Source organism: Gouania willdenowi, chromosome 17 (assembly GCF_900634775.1).
Source record: "Gouania willdenowi chromosome 17, fGouWil2.1, whole genome shotgun sequence".
Lineage (NCBI taxonomy): Eukaryota > Metazoa > Chordata > Actinopteri > Blenniiformes > Gobiesocidae > Gouania > Gouania willdenowi.
The window spans coordinates 7,376,268-7,395,913 of record NC_041060.1 but is presented as its reverse complement, the minus strand read 5'-3'; the positions used below and the strand labels follow the sequence as shown (position 1 = coordinate 7,395,913).

Sequence of the window (19,646 nt, the reverse complement as noted above, 5' to 3'; positions counted from 1 at the left end):
TGATGTGTCCTTATTAGTTCTCTTTGGGATTCTTTTCTGTATGTAATAGCGTATGTTAAGCAGTGTCATAATGAGCCGAGAAAACCTACTACAACTTTTGGGTTTATTCAACTTTCATGGAAGATGACATGGACGACAGGTATTGGACATAACTGAGGTGGGACCACCTGTGCTAAGTAGACCCCTCAAAGCCTCAGAGATGTGAAGCAAAGAGCGTTTAATTAACTTTCCCTCATTTGGACTGATCAATGACTGAGCCACATGATATCTGTAGTGCAGCCCATTCAAGCCTTGCCAAGCAGCACAACGTGAACACTATATTTTTGATTTATAAAAGCACTTCAGATGGAGAAGCAGAGAGGCGGCGATAGACATGCCACTCTGCCGTTATTGCATTCAACTCCATCTGTTTTTCGTACACTAGGTGAGCACAACTGAACTCTGAAAGCAATCTGTTGAAAAGAAACAGCATTAAGATGTTTTCAGTTTCTCCTTCATGGTGGGAGTCAGACATTTGAAAAACCTGAGCAGGTTACGGTCTATCTGAGATAGGTGCCACATTTTTAGCAAAGCAGGAGTGAAAGCTGGAAGTTATAACCTGACTCAAGTTTCATTTCCAGGTTTATTTTCACTTGATGAGTCAGTTGAAAAGCTGGCTTTGAGTCAATGAGGGAAAGAAAAGAAAAACACTTTATTTAACACCCCTATTATCCTTGCGGTCAATGTGACCCTATTCAATGTTTATAATTCAAAAATAGTTGACTAAATAAGGTTTACTGTCAATGACAATGAGGTTTTGGAACAGCTCTTTCACAGTAAAAGTAACATAAAGGAAGATGTATCTGAGACAGAGGACTTTATAGTGAATCACCCCAAATATGTTGCAAAAAAGGAGATAAAAATAGGTAACTAAATATCTTTATGATAGAAAAGGGAGAGTGGGTCACAAACATCAATTGTTATGGTTTAATCTGTGAGAGTCATGAAAGTGCACGCCAAATTAGAAAAGATTTGGATGAAAGATTTTCAAGATACACTAACTAAAACTGAAAGTTTCACTTGCAGGAAAGGTCATATCATCACCACAACCAAAAAGGTTCATACTCATGTGTTCGTTAAATGTTGTCAGTAAATTTGAGATTTTAATGAAAACTGTTCAAGATAATCTAATTCTAATTTAAAAGTTTGGCCTGATGGTGGCGCTAGAGAACAGGTCATGGTTTCATTATCAAGGGGTTATTTATGTATTCAACAAATAAACAAAGTGCCTGACACAAAAACTTGGTCATTTTCTGGAGGCAAATATCTTTGGGGTCAGATCAACCAAGTGACAGAACAACACGTTCCCTTGCATTGGAGAGCTTAAGGAACCGTTGGTGTTCGCAACAAAGCACATTTAATTCCACTACTGGTAATCTGCAGAAGCAGCTTCACGCTGAAATAATACTGGAGGAAAAATGTAATGACCCACAAAGGAAAAATTAATGCAAATCTTACAGCTCTATTTTCACAGTAGGACTATACACTATCTTTTTCACAGTGATGACATAATGGCAGACATTTTCCTGAAATTAAAACATTTCTTCTTCTCAGTGAAAACATTATCGTAAGTGCCATTTTTCTTTAAATTATGTCAATGATACAAATTAAGCACAAATTAGCCTCTTGATTACGTACACCTCACAAATAGCCAATCGTATCGCAGCAACTCAATGTTTTTGTTTTGTTTAGTTTTTTTCTAGCCTTTCTTTTCGTATTATATTATTCAATAATAATACATATACATTTTTAATCAAGGTACTGTACATAGGCACAAAAACGCAGTCTGGCACTTGCTGAAGAAGTGAACATTGACAATAAAGTTCTAAATAAGAGAGAGAAAAAAAAACTTAAAAGGCAACTCAATGTTGTTATGCATGTAACATGGCCAGCACAGAATGACCTATTGGATTTCTGGCGTTCTTGGCTGTTAAATTGTTGTAGGTGACAGACAGCTGGTTAGTGTCAGTGGTTGTGTCAGTAGTCAAAGTCTCTAAAGCACACCCTGCACTTGGTTTGACAGAGAATGGTCCAATTAACAGAAATATAGGCAGTGAGCAGCTGTTTAGTGGCTGAAAATGCCTTCTCTATCTAAAAAAAACTCAAGTGCAAATCCCTGACTGGTCTCAGCCTATCACAGATAAAGGTTCAAGCGTAAATCTAAGTATTCTCACAAATATTATATGGTAGAAATAACTATTTTAGATTTAGATTTAAATATGCCTTTAAATGAAGGAAGATATCAACGAATTTGATTTGATTTTAGAATTACACAATGAGAAAAGAAAAGACACACAGTTACAGTCATGTGTTCATCACCACTAAGTGTCACCAAAAGTATTGAGTACTGTACACTGGACATTCTCATGCCTACGTCAATCCTGACTGGTTCCTTTAACATGACAGAGAATTCACCGTACTCCAATGGCTTTATGATGGACCATGTGGTGCCATGTGCCTGTGTCTTTAAGAGAAGAGCTGGCCTTGATTGGCGAATTGGGATCACCTGAGCTTAGTGACCCACATGGTATTTAAACACATCCTCTGGTGCCTGGTTTGACTGTAAGTGTGATTTTTTTTTTTTTTTAATTCATGTTTTTGTCAAGTTGCTCCTTGTTTATGTTAATAAACTGGTTAAAATTGAAACTGCATTGTGTTTTCTCACTTTTCCCATGACCCTTAAAATTGCTTGAAGCTATTGTTTTATCAGATAAGGTAGTGTGGGCCTCATAGAAAAACAGAACCTGTAAAAAAGGTTGAAATTGCAGCCTGAAAGAGTACTGTACCTTAGAAGGATGCATAGAAGTGTTTTTCACTCGTTTTTACTGTGATTTCTTGCCACAAAAACCAATTTCTGGTGTTTCCACCCGAATTTCCGTCCATTTCTGAACTGAAACAACGGTGGATGTTTATTTTGGATCCAAAATCTGGCCAAAACTGAATGTCTCACAGAGCGAGTTGATATCACAGGGAATTCCAGAAACAAACAAGAACAAAAATGATGACACACAAATAACTGTCCTCCTTGTCTGGTGAAGAAACACAAGAAATGTTGGTAAGAAACACTTGTATGCATTTGTCCATGGGACTCCACATCCCACATTTTCCAAAAATGTCAGAGTGTTCATCAGATAAAGTTGTGGATACTTTTACATTGTCATGAGCCCATAATGGATTAGTGATGTAAAGACTAAATATTTCCAATTTGGTTTCAGCCAGCTTTTGCTTTTTAACTATTGTTAATCACCTCTGTGCACTCAGTGGTACTTTGTGAGCTACATTTGTGACCTCTCCCATCATGAATATTGTGATGCCGGTGAATCCAGCCTTGGTGTTGTTCTGTGTTGCCATGTCTGGGTTGCCACGTTGGGTGTTTCCCATGTGTGTTTGCCGCCCTGGGTTGATGTATGTGATTGTGACGTTTCCTTTTGTTGTGTCCTCACTCTCGCGTTAGTTCGTGGCGGGCGGGAGTAGAATGAGATTTAGATAAGTGTTGGCGGGAGGAGGAGTTAGTTCATGTCTGACAGTGTGGATGGTGTGTGTTACAACACTGTGTACGATTGTCCTGCTCTATAACCAGCAATTAAAAGCGACTTCTGACAAGACTTCAGCGATCCTTATTTCACGGCTCATCCACACTACAATATTTTACTTTCCATTCATATTGAAAGTAGACTTGTACATAGAATGTACAACGTGCTGTGGAAGCTCTAATAATTCAAGCCGCTGAAGATGATCATTTCTTATCAGATAAAGAAAAGATGTAAAAGGTTGAAATTGCCAATTGAAAGTTTGTTTTCTCTATAGCTAGAATTTTTAGGTTGTTTATTGCACGGCAGTCAAATCAGCTAAAACAAATGTGGTGTCAGCGTCAAACCCATAATGCTGGTGTTTCCAATAACTTGGACATCAATTTCTTTCTTTCAACACCTCACACAGATGGCTAGATTTATTAACATAATCAATAACCCTGATACATGTAAAGCTGTAAGCTCTATCGAGGTTCTCTGCTACCTTCACATTTCAAAAGGTTTATCCTAATTTTATTTTGAAATCACTGTGGAATCATCTTGGGTTACACCGGACAGAGGGTTAGACCGGAGAGGGGAAAGAGGGGTTTGAGCAGCCGCACTCTAACTGATATACTAGCAAAGCTCTCAAGTCTCGCGTATTGGGTGTGAGACACACCTATTTCAACCTGATGTGACACACACACACGTGAGTACATGCGCGTGCATGTCTGTGAGAGTGAGCCCACGGAGGAGAGATGAACAAGTAGCGAGACACACAAACACACACACACGTGGGTGCATGCGACTGATGTGCGTGCGTGTGTGAGAGTGCTGCCTGTTCTTTCTATGCGGTACCACAACTTAAAAAAACGCCGCATTGGTGTAAACTTTTTTTATCAATTTATCATGCACATGACCCATAGAATTAAACCAGGGATATCGCACACACTATCTTACTTTGCACCCGCAAATATACCACTTTACAACACTACAGAGTATGTACACCTCTTTGTACATCCAACATTCAAACACATACTCATTTGACCATAATTGACAACTCTACTTAAGCTCTTATTATATGAATACATGCTTCCGACGGGCAAAGTACTAGTAGTAGAAAATTCTCTTTTAGAGAATATATCTTTTGAAATAATGACTGTCAGGTAGAAGCTATTTCTGTTGTAAACAGGCTTTGTGAATGACACTTAGCCTGCTGATGCTTCCTGTAGGACTGAGTGAAGCCTCCCAGCAGCATTCGCTCATTATCACATGGCTCAGGTTAAGCAATAGAGCCCCCTCTGCCTTTCTCTCCAATTACTTCCACCATCCAGCTCTGGTATGTGTGGAAATAAAGGCTGAACTACAGGTGGTTGGTTCTGTGTGGCTGCTGAGGAACTGTAATCATGCTACAGCAGAGGTGAAGCTGGTGCTCCCTACAGCTTGTGGAGCAGCTTGTCCATTCACTGACAGCTGTGCAACACATGAGCTCCATGTGATTGTTACAGTCAGGAGCAGAAGCTGATTTGGTGATTAGTCGTCACATGTATTTTTGGATTAATAAGTTGATTTCTAGCTCCAGCTAAATAAGAATTAAATGCCTATTGAAGGTTGTATTGTTGACTTTGTGCAAGTGGCAACATTTTCCCCAAAATGTCATTGTTTCTAAAGAAAATGAAATCCTTTGATCTATTTTACTTCTATATACAGTATTCTAAATATTGTGATTAATAATTACGTTAGGGTCATTTCTTTTAACCAAACAACACATACTGGTATAAACATACATATTCTAGTTATACAATTGCAAACGGTACTGAGAGAAATGCACTTGTTATATCAAAAAAATTAGTGCTGTTAATTGTTAATATTGAGATGACAGACTATATTTTGTTATTATTTGTGCATACTTCATCTAGATCCAAGGTTCCCAAAGTGGGGTACGCGGTACCCCCAAGGGTACACAAATTGTCATAGTGAATGAAAATTAAAAACAATGACATTGGAAACTAGAATATAAAGAGAGCAGTTAATGCTAATGCTAGGCTAATGCTATTGCTACGGTAATGCTAGGTGAATGCTAATGCTAGGTTATTGTTATTGATAGGCTAATGCTAGGTTCATGTTAATGCTAGGCTAATGTCATTGCTAGGCTAATGCTAGGATAAAGCTAATGCTAGGTCAATGTTAACGTTAGGATAATGCTTGGCTAGTTCTATTGCTATGTTAATGTTAATGCCAGATTAATGCTATTGCGAGACTAATGATAATGCTATGTTAAAGCTAATACTAGGTCAATTTTAAAGCTAGGCTACTGTTAATGCTAGGGTAATGCTATTGCTATGGTAATGTTAATGCTATTGCTAGGTTATTGCTATTGTTAAGCTAATGCTAATGCTAGATAATGCTAATGCCAATGATAAGCTAATGCAGTGCAAGGCGGACCAGCACCTGTGTCCACACTTGCATTTTCTTCAGGAAATGCAAATATTCTAATTATTATTATTATATATTATTCCTCAACAATATAGGTACAATTGACTGTAGGGCTGTATATGACATTATAATATTATGTTGATTAAGTGTTCAGGAGTACATGGTTTCAGGTTAAATGTCTGAAGGGGTACATGACTGTGAAAAGTTTGGGAACCGCTGATCGAGATGCTCTGTATTGTGTATTGTTTGTGGTCTGATTTGTCTTGTTTTGTTTCTCTATGTATAACAAACTTTTGAAAACACTCATGAATAATGTTTGAAGGAAACAAAAACATTGTTCTAGCTGTTTTTTTTTCTTCGTTTTTTACAACGATTTTTCAAACAAAGAAAACCCAGCCCTTTCCTGATTCTTTTCTTTCCTGTTACGACTAAGAGTGAATTATCACAAATTGCTGCCCTAAGTCGTAAACATGCTAATGTCATAAACACCAAGTTGCTTTAATGCCCATTACATTTTATTGCTTTCTAGATTCTAAGTATTGTAATTACATTAGGATCATTTTTTACCAAACAACATGTACAGGTATAATCACACATTGTTCTAGCAATGCAGTCCAGAAACTGACTTGTTTTTTCAAGGAAATGAGTATCTGATTGTTTATTTAAGTCCACTTTTATTTGTTAATATGGATATCACTACTATTAAATGCGCCGTATTGTTTATTGTTTCTGTTTCTCAAAAAAAAAGTTTGAAGAAAGAAAAAAACAATGTTCAAGCTGCTGTTTTTGTTTTTGATTTTTTATAAAATGTTTCTAAATCTGTTCCTGATACAGTCGACTAAAATACTTTAAGATTCAATTACTGTTTATCAACCTGACATTTGATTATATTATTATTATGTAAATACACACAGACTGATTTGAAGTGATCAATGCATTAGACCACATGACTTCTGATTGGAATTATAATTCTAATTTTGTTTTAATTAGTGGACAAAATATAGTTTTTTATTTCATTTTAAATAGTCACAAAATGTAGTCGACGAAAAATATAATGTAAATATTTTGGTGACAAAATCAACACTGTATTTGATATCATATTGGGTTGAATGTTGCCCTTGAGATAAAAATTAGTTTGACACTTCATTATTGATGTTTTTATAGAATAGAATAGAGTTTGTTGCCATATGAACAAATTAAAAAAGAACAGGTATAATGGAATTCTTGTGCATGTCCCTGAGTCAGATGGAAAAATGAAACAACACATCAGCCATGACAGTATAACAGTAGAAGGTGCAAAACAAGGAAAAAACAGAAGTGGACTCTACAAAAAAAAGAAATATATATCTATAATTTCCCTTTGAGCAAAATCATCCCACAGGCCGAACTGGATGCTCTGGTGTGCCGGATTTGGCCTGCGGGCCTTGAGTTTAACACCCGTGATCTACACTTGATATGTGCAACAGATCAAACTGAGAATAAGCAAAAACATGCACGACACACTCACACATCCACACACACTGAACAGTGAATTGATTTTCCTCTTAATTGAAATGGTGAGTCCATGATATGAAGCTTGAGATCATCAGCATTGCAGCAGGATGCCGACGAGCCCGTCAATCAATCTCGTCACTGGGGAGCTCCACCTGTGTGCTCACTGACTGACAGGGAGCAGCATGCACATGAAACCAACACACCCATCATCACTGCACTGCCTGCTGCACCACAGGAGGGAAAGCGGATATGAATTATTCACAGGAATACGTGCAGATAGAGGCTGCGTACTGTGCATGTCATTCATCAGACAAGGTCACAAGGTTGGCTTGAGTTTATATAAAGTGAAAAAGGGGGAATGAAATGACAGTGATGTATAGCAGGTGTGTCCTCTCTATATCATTTTCAAATTAAGTGTTTTTCTAAAAATGATCCCCTGTCAAGTAAGACAAAGAGAACTCCTCTGAACCCAGGCTATATGTTTTTATTAAAATGTTAATTATTTTATCGCTACGAGGTCAATGCAGAGACCTTTTTTTTATCAGTGACTCAGTTTTAACTGGTTTTTCCCTGTTTGTTTCAAGATAATCAAAGAATCATTAGGGACTAATGTGGAATTTGTTGAGTTTATTGGATTTATTCATTGAGGTGTTGCCATTGATATATCAAAAGTTCAATCTTTTAACAGATTTAAACTGTTAAAAGAACATTTAATGGTTTGACTACATTTTTTGAGTGACAATAATGAGACAATGTCAAATTTAAATAAAATACAAGAGAATAAATGCAATATCAAAATACATAAATTCGTCACATGGGACGAAATCCAATCAGAACTCATGTGATCATGTGGTCTAATGCAGTGGTCTCACACTGCGACCCCATTTTTTTTTTTTTTTTTTTTTTTTTTTTTAAGAATTCAAACAACCAAATTTAATCATAATCATATATATATATATTAAACATAAATCTATATATTTGCCTGTGCAACAAGCATTTCACAACAGACTTGTCAAAAGAAACGTTTCTTTCAAAATAAAAGACAAGTCCAACCCAACATGAGAGACATGAGACATTAAGTATTTATTTATTTTTGACCAGGTGTCCGCGACCCACCCAGTACAGGTCAGTGACCCACTTTTGGGTCCCGACACACCAGTTGGGAATCACTGGTCTAATGCATCGATCAAATCAAATCTATCTGTCTTTACAAAATCTTTTTTTTTTTATCCATATATTCTTGTACTGTCTATTTTAGTCGATGATATCTGCAACAGATTTAGTTGACTAAAACGCATCTGTAATTAAAAAAGTCTGACTAAAATTACCTGTCTCTGGTTAAAATGCTTTTATTTTGAAGGTTCAATCGGAACAAAAGCAGTATTGATAATGATGCCACAAAAAACAGCGTTCTTCAGCCTGTTTTACCTGCTATTATTTGAGCTTTACCGGTTATTAACGAGATAAAATCACTAGATTTGATAAATATGCTCAGTACAGCGATGATGAATCGTTTAGTGTTCGCTATCTAAAGAGGATAACGGAACTGGGCTCTCGGTTGCTAGACAACGGACAGGAAGCCAAACAATCTGAGCTAGCTGCACATGCTAATCGGCTAAATGGTAAAAATCATCCATTAATTGTTTAATTTTGGAGCCTGGGGACTAAACTAAATGGCAGACGAAGTCGGACGGGGGGAGGGGGAAAGCCGCGGTCCTGGAGCGGACCACAGGGTGTTTATGGTGATGGAGTGTCTGCTGGAGAAGTTAAAAGTCCTCAACTATGAAGAGGAACTATTAGTGAAACACAACATGAAGAACCTATCCAGGTGAGCTATTAACACACATGACAAGTAAAAAATACACTCCAGCAACGTTAACCGACCTGTAAATGACTAAATGTAAATCTGTTTCCTCTAAAACGGGGATTTCCAAACAGTGGTACGTGTACCTCTATGGGTACAGAAGCACAATGCAGAGGGTACTTGGAAATATTTAACAATTCATTAAAAGATAATTCTTCCGAGTTCTTTTTTGTGTTATTTTTGGACAAATTCACCACAAACTAACTACTATTAATATGTTTAGCTTTCATTTATACAGGGAACTTTTTTCAGGAAGTTTAAATTGATCTACTGACGTGTTTCGACTGTCAACTGTCAGTCGTCTTCAGAGGCGTCTGCTGATTGCTTTGATGTGTCCAATTTTTGGACACTGTCTTGTCCATGACTTCCTCATAATAATTCCAGCAACTTCATTATGTCTTCTTTTTGAATAATATGTTAAGGTTTATATTGAATAAATGAAACCTTGTTATTATGTTATTCAAAAAGAAGACATAATGAACTTACTGGAATTATTAACTGTACTAATATTGCTTAATAAACTATATTTTCTTGTAATCTATTGAAACCCAGACCCTATGACAGTGTTTTTCAGCCTTGGGGTCAGCTGGAATTAAAATGTGGTAAATATAAAAAATTTCAACTTAAAAACCTTGAAATTTGTGCCACTTCCGCACCTCCACTCCGCTAGATTGCGCCGTAGATATAATATTAATAATAAATAGGATGTTTTGAAGCAAATAGGTCTGACTCAATTTGTCCTCTGAATGATCAATATCTTCTGATGAACATGTACAGCAACTTTATTTTTCATCTCTACGTTTAATTTTGATATTAACTGGGTAGAATATTGGCATATATCCCGATAATATCGCATTGTGATCCAAGTATGATACGTATCATATTGCAACATCCTTGCCAATACTCACCCCTACCACTCTGTATTTGTAACATACTTTAATTTACATTTACACATTAATTATATATTTATATATAAAATATGAAGAGTAGTAGAATACTATTCAAGCAGAAGACCAAAATAATCTTGCTGGAATACATACGCGGCAGTCAAGGAAACATCAAAGCGATCAGCAGACGCATCTGAAGAAGACTGGCAGATCAAAGTGGATTTCCTAAGTAACAGTTGTCTGAAGAAATGGAACCTTAACATACGAATGAAAGCCCTTGTTTTTTCATGCTGTATTATCATTATGTGATGACACATTTGTCTTTGATGGTGTCTGTTTTACAGACATTACTTTGTCTCCAGTCCGTACCTGGCTTCCAACCCAGGTGAACAGTTCTACATGTTCACCATCATCGCTGCTTGGCTCATCAGCCTGGCAGGGAGGCCATTCACTGAACCTCAGGAGAGCGATGAACCCAATGCCACTGTGTCAAACATCCTGGCAGAGCTCAGAGCTTTGGTAAATACGGTTAAAGCTTGATGCAGTAAAAACACACATCTGAAATCTTATTAGGCATCAGTTATTTCATAGTTTCTGCAAGTATTGAGACCTAGTCTTTAGAAGTGGTAGCAGCTGCTACAAGGTCAAAATTCTGTTCATAATTTCATATATTTTTTTACCAGCACAAAGTGAAATGAAATAATGTTTCTTAACCTGATAAACTAAAGTGACGAATAAAGAAAAATAGGGATAAATAACAACTCATACATTACACTAAACATTATAGAAGGACAATTTAACGGATTACCGGATATTTTAAAAGCATTATGTTACTTGAGCTGTTGATTTAGTTTATTATATGTATATATAATGAAGTAAGTAAACTTTATTTGTAGAGCGCTTTTCACAGGTAAAAAAACACTGTATATAATCTATCATTTAGAACATTTTTTCAAATTTTCAATAAGACAACAAAAACACACAAAAGAGAGAGACTTATACTAATTCACACCAAAAACACACAAAACCACAACAGAAATGCAGAAGAAGAGAGAGACATATACTAAATGATACCAAGAACACCAAAAACAACAGCGGAAACACACAAAATGAAAGAAAAATGACTAATTCACACCAAAAACACACAAAATGACAACAAAAACATACAAAAGAGAGAGACATACTATGTGATACAATGTATACACAGACAACAACAAAAATATCCAAAACAACAACAGAAACACACAAAATGAAAGGAAAATATACTTTTTAACATATTGTTTAACAACAATAACAATAAAAATTTTAGCCACTGAAATGTCAAGTGTGTGTTGCTTAATAAAGCAGAAAAATCCTAGCTTTATAGTTCCACTAGTTTTTGTTTGTAACGCAGGTTCCATTGATGATTTTCAGCACTTTTCCTTTTTCTGAGCCACTTTCATGTTGTCCACTCCACTCCGTTACCACAAAAAACAGGTACCGGAGTGGAAAGACCTTCATCGTCATCAACGTCATGTTAAACAAAAATTAGGAAGAATTCAGCACTGCTAACTTGGTAAATTAAGTGAGCTACTGAAACCTTTAAATTCCATGATTTTAACCATCCCAAATGTGCCCCATATAAATATTTTGCCCTTATTTATGTTTTTGGATTTAAATCTTAACCAATTGGAGGTTTTATCTCAGGAACTTTCTATTACAGCCTGACATGTTTTATGTCTCAGATGTGTTATTCTTATCAGAAAATCATGTTATTTTGTAACTTGTCCATACAAAAAACAAAAGAAAAGTCTAAGATGGATTTCTGAAGCAGACATGTTTAATAAATCATCTCCTGCTCACATGGAGAGCGTGCTCTGACTTTCTAGCAGCTAGCGTGTGGCTGTAAGAGTAAAACGAGTGTTTGTTTCCTATGTTTGTCAGGGGGTGAAAGTGGACTTCCCACCCTCCAAACTGAAGTCGGGCTCCGGTGAACATGTGTGTTTCGTGCTGGACCGACTCGCCGAGGAGGCTCTGAAAAAGAGACGGTTCACCTTCAAGAAGTAAAAACCACAACTTTTCCAATCTTTCCATATTATTATCCCCCTTGAGCTCCATCCGTCCGTGCGTCCGTCCGCCCGCCCGAGTTAAACGGGACAGCTTTTCTCAGAAACTGTTAAGGCAGGATAACCAAATTTGGTGTGTGGCTTCAGGATATCAATACCTTGATGGAGTTCGAAAATGAGAAGCACGCAATTATTTTTACGAAGTTATTGCCATTGTTCCGTTTTTTTTACTCTGTTCGAGGTATCTTCAAAGGGGACAGCTTTTCTTAGAAACCGTTTAAGATAGGATAGCCACATTTGGCGTGTGGCTTCAGGGTATCAATACCTTGATGGAGTTCGAAAATGAGAAGCGCGCAATTATTTTTTCCAGTTATTGCCCTTGTTTCGTTTTTTTTTACTCTGTTCGAGGTATCTTCAAAAGGGACAGCTAGCTTTTCTTAGAAACCGTTTAAGATAGTAATTTTATATTCTGATGTGATAATATTTTCTTATGTATACATCTAAGTTCTTAGATTTAGGACATCTAGGAAAAGGTTGTGAGGTATAATGGCAACCAATCTGGCCAAGGATGTTGATGACTGTCTTTTTGTTCAGGCTGGTGTTCACTGTAGCTTTTTTCACCTGAATGTGTGAACCCGTGTTTCCCTGCGTCTCAGGCCCGTCTACCCAGCAGAAAACACGGAGGAGGAGTCAGTGATGGAGGATGACGCTGAGCTGACTCTCAGCAAAGTGGAGGAAGACATGCTGGTGGTTGACCTAATTTAATCAATTATAATTGTAATTGCGTAATTGATTATTAATTACAATTATGATGTAGTTGTAATTGCAATTGTAGTTGAATAAAATACATGTTGCTGCTGAAATCATAATTGAATTTTAATTTAGTTTTGATAATTGACTTTGTAATTGTAATTGGCATGAAAATTCAATAAAAACTGTCATTTACAATTTAATTAAACACGAACTTGGGTAATGTTAGAGTTTTCAGATACTCTCGTGTTCAGTACCTGAGATTTTATACAGAGAGACATAGTCAGTGGTTTTGCTTTGCTGAATCAATCAATCAATCAATCAATCAATCAATCAATTTATTACAAATGAACAGAAATTAATATACAGCTTTATTTGATTTATTAGATGTATCTAGTTGTCATTGTCATTATTGCAATTGAACTTTGGTAATTGAGAACAGAATTGTAATTTACTTTCAGGGGTAAAATTATTGTCATTTCAATTTTAATTGGAAAACATTTCAGTCACCTTAATCATAAATGAGTTGGAATTGAACATGTAATTGTAATTGAAAAATGTAATTGACCCTAACCCTGCTCCTTTCAGCTTGTGCTATCATTGAATACATTTAGACTTGAGAGGAAAGTTCATGTCTGGTGTCTCCTCAGGAGGAGGCTGACGATGAGGAGGAGAACGTGATGGACCTGGAGGCACTAAAGCTACGGACAACTATCACCGTGAGAAAACCTACTTAAGCAACTTTTCTGTGGCGTTCCATATTAATTTAGAGCCGTCAGCAGTTTTCACTCCGCTGCTTTCATCCGTCTTCCTTCCGTGACAGGAAGCAGAGATGTCCTCCAAACCAGACGACATCCTGGAGTCTGCAGTGGATGCAGAGGAGTGGAACCTGGAGGTGGAGCGAGTTCTACCGCAGCTCAAAGTCACCACCCACACGGATAACAAGGTACACGGCACATCTGCGTAAACCAGGGGTATCAAACAATCAATCAATCAAAATGTATTTATAGAGCACTTTTCATATATACAGTATGATTCAAAGTGCTTTACATCATTAAAACCTAACATACAATAAAAAATACCCTACCCAAACAATCCATAGGAAACCCCACAATAAAATGCAGCTCAAAGTGCTCTCACTAAGACAATAACATACACAACACCCACCCCGTACAAACCCTGTCCACCGCTCACAGACATGCAGGTTAAAGAAGGACAATGGCACATGGCTGGGTACAGAGGATATGGGTAAGGCGACATAAGGACCGTCCGCACCACGAGCTGGACACAGACCATGGGCACAGGGCGACAAGGCAGTCTAGCAAAATAGCAACAGCCATTCACCTTCACTGAGGGCCACGATACAGACAGCACCACTGCAGCCACGGCCCATCACAGCCCCCAGTGCAGAGGTCTCCCTCCAAGAAAACACTGGGATAATAATCCTAAAAGGTAAACCTAAATCTATAAAAACAACATAAAAGAACAATCCGACAACTATAAAAAACATAAAAGAACAATCAGACAACTATAAAAACAACATAAAAGAACAATCAAACAACTATAAAAACAACACAAAAGACCACAATCCGAAAACTATGAAAAAACATTAAAGAACAATCCGACAACTATAAAAACAACATAAAAGATAACGATCCTAAAACTATAAAAACATAAAAGATAACGATCCTAAAACTATACAGGATTACAATCCTAAATTGAATTAATAATTAGCTAAAAGCTTATTCTTTAAAGGGGGGTGCAGCAGAAAAAGTTTGGGAACCACTGGTCTAAAGCAACACATAATTAAACCTTATATTCATGTTTTTATTTATTGATAAGAAGCTGTTTGATGGCTAATCTATACAATCTGCAGAGAAAAGACAAAAGATTTTGTTTTGGGATTTTTAGACCTTTGTTCCTATTTTTTGCACTTTGTAATGAGTGTAATGAGTGCTGTGATAAATGATAATGATAAATAATGTTTTTGTTTTTTTTTTTATCAGATCAGGTGAAACAGAAAACAGACACAGTTTGGTGGGATTTGAATGCCTGACCAGAGTTTGTAAAACATGCTTTGTGTCATCAATATGTTGTTTTGCAGGACTGGAGGATCCATGTGCACCAGATGCACCAGCACAGAGATGGGATCAAATCCTCCCTTAAAGAGGCCAAGGTGTGTTCACTGACCGGCTGGAGCTAAAGCTGCTGTGATCATCTGATCCTAGGGCCACATTATCAGTATTTATGTCAGCATCTACAATCTAAAGTAGAATATAGAAACTAAAGTCAGTAAATCCAAAATTCAAATCATTCTCAACATTGCATTTTGGGACATTTTATATATTTATGTTGTTTGTGTTTTTTTTTATTATTGTCATTTTGTGATTTTTTTTTTTTTTTTCATTTAATGTGTTTTTGTTGTCATTTGCTGTATGCTTTTTGTGATTTTATGTCTTTATTTGATGCTGTTTATGTGTTTTTGTTATCATTCAGTATATATTTTTAGTTTTTGTTATCATTTTGTTTTTTTTAGTAGTAATTTTAAGATTTATCTGTTATTTTTGTGTATTTTTTTTAATAATTTTGTGGGTTTTATATCATTTTGAGTGTTTTTGCAGTCATTTTGTGAGTTTTTCTCCCATTAATGTGTTTTTTTTGTATTTCTTTTGTCATTTTTTGTTGAGGTTTGTGTGTTTTTGGTATCATTTAGTATCATTTTTAAGTTTTTGTTACCATTTTGTGTTTTTTAGTTGTCGTTTTGAGATTTCTTTGTTATTTTTGTGTAATTTTTTTGTCATTTTGAGCACTTTTTCTTGGGGGCTGCGTAAAATTATAGCGAGGGCCACCACTTATATCTGTTTTAAGGAAATAATGATGATTGATAATGTTCTCAATTGATTATTAAGAGCAGTGGAAGATTCTTAATTCTTTTTTAGTCCCTAGATCTAATGTTCCCCTTAATTTGAATGACTTTTAATGCATTTGATACACTAATTCCTCAATTAAACGAGAGTGGAAGTAAAGTTCTCATTTGAAAAGCTGGAAATGTATGGAACGACACAACATAGAAGCTCTACTAACTCCATTTAGAAAGAAGAGTGAGTCAGCATGTGTAATCAGCACGCTCCTGATTAGCTTGACTGTGTTCTAACTTCATTTGCACATCAGAGCGACAATTCCTCTGCTCTATGGAGGAAGTGGTGCTACGCTGTGCAACAAACTATTCTTCCTGTCAATCACATAAGGAGGGAATGTGTCGTGGAGTGTCTTTTTTTTATCACCTGTTACATTTGGTAGAGGTTTTAATTAGGAAAGTAGTTGTTCTGCCAAAAGAAAACAGTGAAAATCCCCATTGATTTTTTTTTTTTTTTCATTTCAATTTCCAAAGAGCCACTTAAACAAGCTGCAGGAGGACATCGGGAAGACGCTGGAGAAAGTCAGCAGCCGAGAGAAGTACATCAACAGCCAGCTGGAGCACCTGACCCAGGAGTACCGCAGCGCTCACGCCAAACTCAGCGAGGTAAACGGCCTTTACGTTGGCTACCTAAATCATTCCATTTGTGAGAAATATAGAAGATTTAATGTGGATTTGTATTACAGTCAGTAATGATTTGCAGATTTTAGAATTGTTTCAACCTTGAATGTCTGAGTAAAATGTTTTTTTTTTTTTTTGTGGGTTTTTTAAATTCACTAGTAGCTACATGACCCTTTCTGTTTTCTTATTGAAAAATTGTTATAAAAGAGTCAAACTAAAGGCTGTGGCAATGAGCAGATACATTCATCATGTTGAACATAATCAGCTTTGATTGTTTGACCAGGTGAAGGAGAACTACCAGCAGGCCAGTGGCACAGTCACAGAGAAAACACGAGTCCTAGCGGAGGTCAGTGAACGCATCGCCTTTTATTAAAGCACTGCCATTTACAGAGGTTTAAGGAGGATAAATAATAGGTTGGTTTATACAAATATAGTGAAAAAGAGTGTTTGACAAGTCTTTAAAATGCCTGTCGTTGTACAGTAGAGCAACAGGCGCCACCACATGACGGACAATCGTTACTGCAACCTTGAAAAAAACATACAAAAAACCTTTTGGAGTTGTACAAATTTCATCTATATATATATATTGAATGTGTATTTTCAAACTTTCATATACTGTATATATCTATATTCCGACTTTATTATCCCCCGCCACAAAGTGTGGAAGGGGAATGTAGGTTTGGGCTCCGTCCGTCCATCAAAGGGGACAGCTATTCTCAGAAACTAGTAAGTAAGTAAGTTTTATTTATAAAGTGCTTTTTGCAGATAAAATCACAAAGTGCTGTACAGAGTTGTGGTACAAGTGCAAACAATAGAATAATTGAACAAGAGTGCATAAACATCATAAGAACAGCAACATTAAAGGATAAATAAAAACTGTTTATGATAGGATAACTAAATTCGATGTGTGGCTTCAGGGTATCAATACCTTGATGGAGTTCGAAAATGAGAAGCGCGCTATGATTTTTTATGGTGTTATTGCCCTGGTTCTGTTTTTTTGGCAGGGATGTCGATGACTCTCTTTTCGTGTGTGTGTATATATATTCAGACATTCATTTATTCCATATATATAGCTATATTAAATATAGCTTTCACAGTTAAACCAACATTGTGTGTAATTGGTGAAAGTACTGATAGTGCATGTTATTTCTCATGGATAACATTACAATTTTTCCCCTCCAGCAACTATGTCCTCAGATCTTTAGTGAATGGTGATAGTGTTGTTAGATCCCATTAATAAGGATTTTGTAAACTAGGACTGAGCTGCAAATTTTATTATTATTAGATTTTTCCTGTTTAGTAGATGGTATTTTTTCTTTTTTCTTTTTTTTTTTGTATTCTGCAATGATTTTATCGACAACTTTTAGTGCTAATTTTGTAAAAAGCTTCAACTGTTTTAATTGCGGTTTGTTGTACGGCTGCACATGCAGTATGTTGTCTCTCACTCGTTCTGATGGTGGTAAAAATGGCAACAGATAACATTTATTTGATAGTTACTGTTAATTGCTTGTATTTCAGATCAGTGAGGAGCTGGAGAAGGTGAAGCAGGAGATGGAGGAGAGGGGCAGCAGCATGTCTGATGGAGGTAAGACTTTCCTCCATGACGGGAGCGCCCTAAACCTGTCTAGGTCTAGGGTTAGTGTCAATTATAAAATTGTAATTAAATTGTATTTGAGTTCAGATAATTCTAAATTTTAAATAAAAAAATTGTCAATTATAATTTAACGCAAAACTGTGGAACCATGTTACAGTTCTATGTACGGCTCTACACATATGTAGTTAATTATTATTAAAATATGTTTCATATCAAGCTTTCCCACATTTTACCATTTAAAAAAAAAAAATGTAAACCGAGCTGTATACTGGCACAAAAAAGGTTCAGACACCAAGACCAAAAATATTAAAACCTATGATTAGGAAGCCTAAAGGTAACCAACAGATAGGAAAGAAATGAGATGATAGATAATTGTTTTTAGTGTATTTTACAGCTGAAATAGGACCTGTTATAATTAGAGATGCTAACAGAAAGCTAACACACGAGGTTAACATTTATTAGGTTATTTTTTTCTGGCTCAGTAATTGTGATTAATTTTATTGAGAACGTATATGCAATTGACTTTCTGAGGATAAAAAATAATTGTAATTGGAAAAATGCTGGTCACTGTAATCGTAATTGAACATGGATAATTGAAAACATAATTAAGACTGAAAAATGTAATTAACTCCAACCCTGGTGCCGTGCATAATGTCACACAAAAGCCAGAAGACATGCAGGATGTAAGAAAAACCAGGAATTCTGACCCAAACGTGTGAAATCGTGGTAAGTTGTGTGGATCGTTTCCCACCATCTGCATGTGCGTGGTTTCAGCTCCAGTGGTGAGAATCAAGCAGAGCCTGACTAAGCTGAAGCAGGAGATCCTCCAGATGGACGTGAGGACCGGGGTGGTGGAGCATATGCTGCTGCAGGCCAAGATCAAAGAGAAGTCCAACATGACCCGAGACATGCACGCCACCAGCATCCCAGAGCCCGCTGCGAGACACTTTGTTTAGCAGAACATTACATTTTGTGTTTTGTACAGTTTTTTTTTGTATTAAAACAAAACCATGTATTTAATTTTTCTTTCACAGTGTCTTATTATTTTATTTGTATAGTTTAAATAAAAATATGAAGAACTTACATTATTTTAATTTTGCCTTGAATCAATGTGTGTAAGACTTGATTGCATTTTGAGTATATGGCCCATTAGATGTCAGCATACTTCTGTTTTTTTTTTTTTTACTTTATTTCAACTTTTAAGTACAACTTGATGGTATGATTATGCTTTCTACATGTTAGCATTGCACTCATAGTACACAGATACAAAAATTAGTAAATAAATAAATAAAAACAGATACATGCATACACTAAAACAAACGTATACATATATAGACACATAAAATGCATGAATAAGAGAAAAAAAAATAGATCAAAGGGGGAGTGAACAATACATTGTATAATATCTTTTTATGGGCTAATTAAGGTAGTTTATAAAAGGTTGCCAGTTTAAATTAGAGAATATTTACCTTTTCTCGCAATAGAAATAT

At 36.2% G+C, this 19,646-nt stretch overlaps 1 protein-coding gene across 1 annotated transcript; it reads left to right on the top strand.

Annotated features, from left to right (window-relative positions):
* Positions 1–8,861: 8,861 nt before the first annotated feature.
* Positions 8,862–19,176, top strand: ift57 (intraflagellar transport 57 homolog (Chlamydomonas)). Its single transcript, XM_028473044.1, has 11 exons — positions 8,862–9,306; positions 10,574–10,748; positions 12,153–12,271; positions 12,931–13,021; positions 13,675–13,743; positions 13,848–13,970; positions 15,129–15,200; positions 16,416–16,547; positions 16,846–16,908; positions 18,081–18,147; positions 18,931–19,176. Exons 1-11 carry the CDS (start codon positions 9,152–9,154, stop codon positions 19,110–19,112), a joined length of 1,248 nt encoding a protein of 415 aa, XP_028328845.1. The 5' UTR covers positions 8,862–9,151; the 3' UTR covers positions 19,113–19,176.
* The last annotated feature ends 470 nt before the right edge of the window (positions 19,177–19,646 follow it).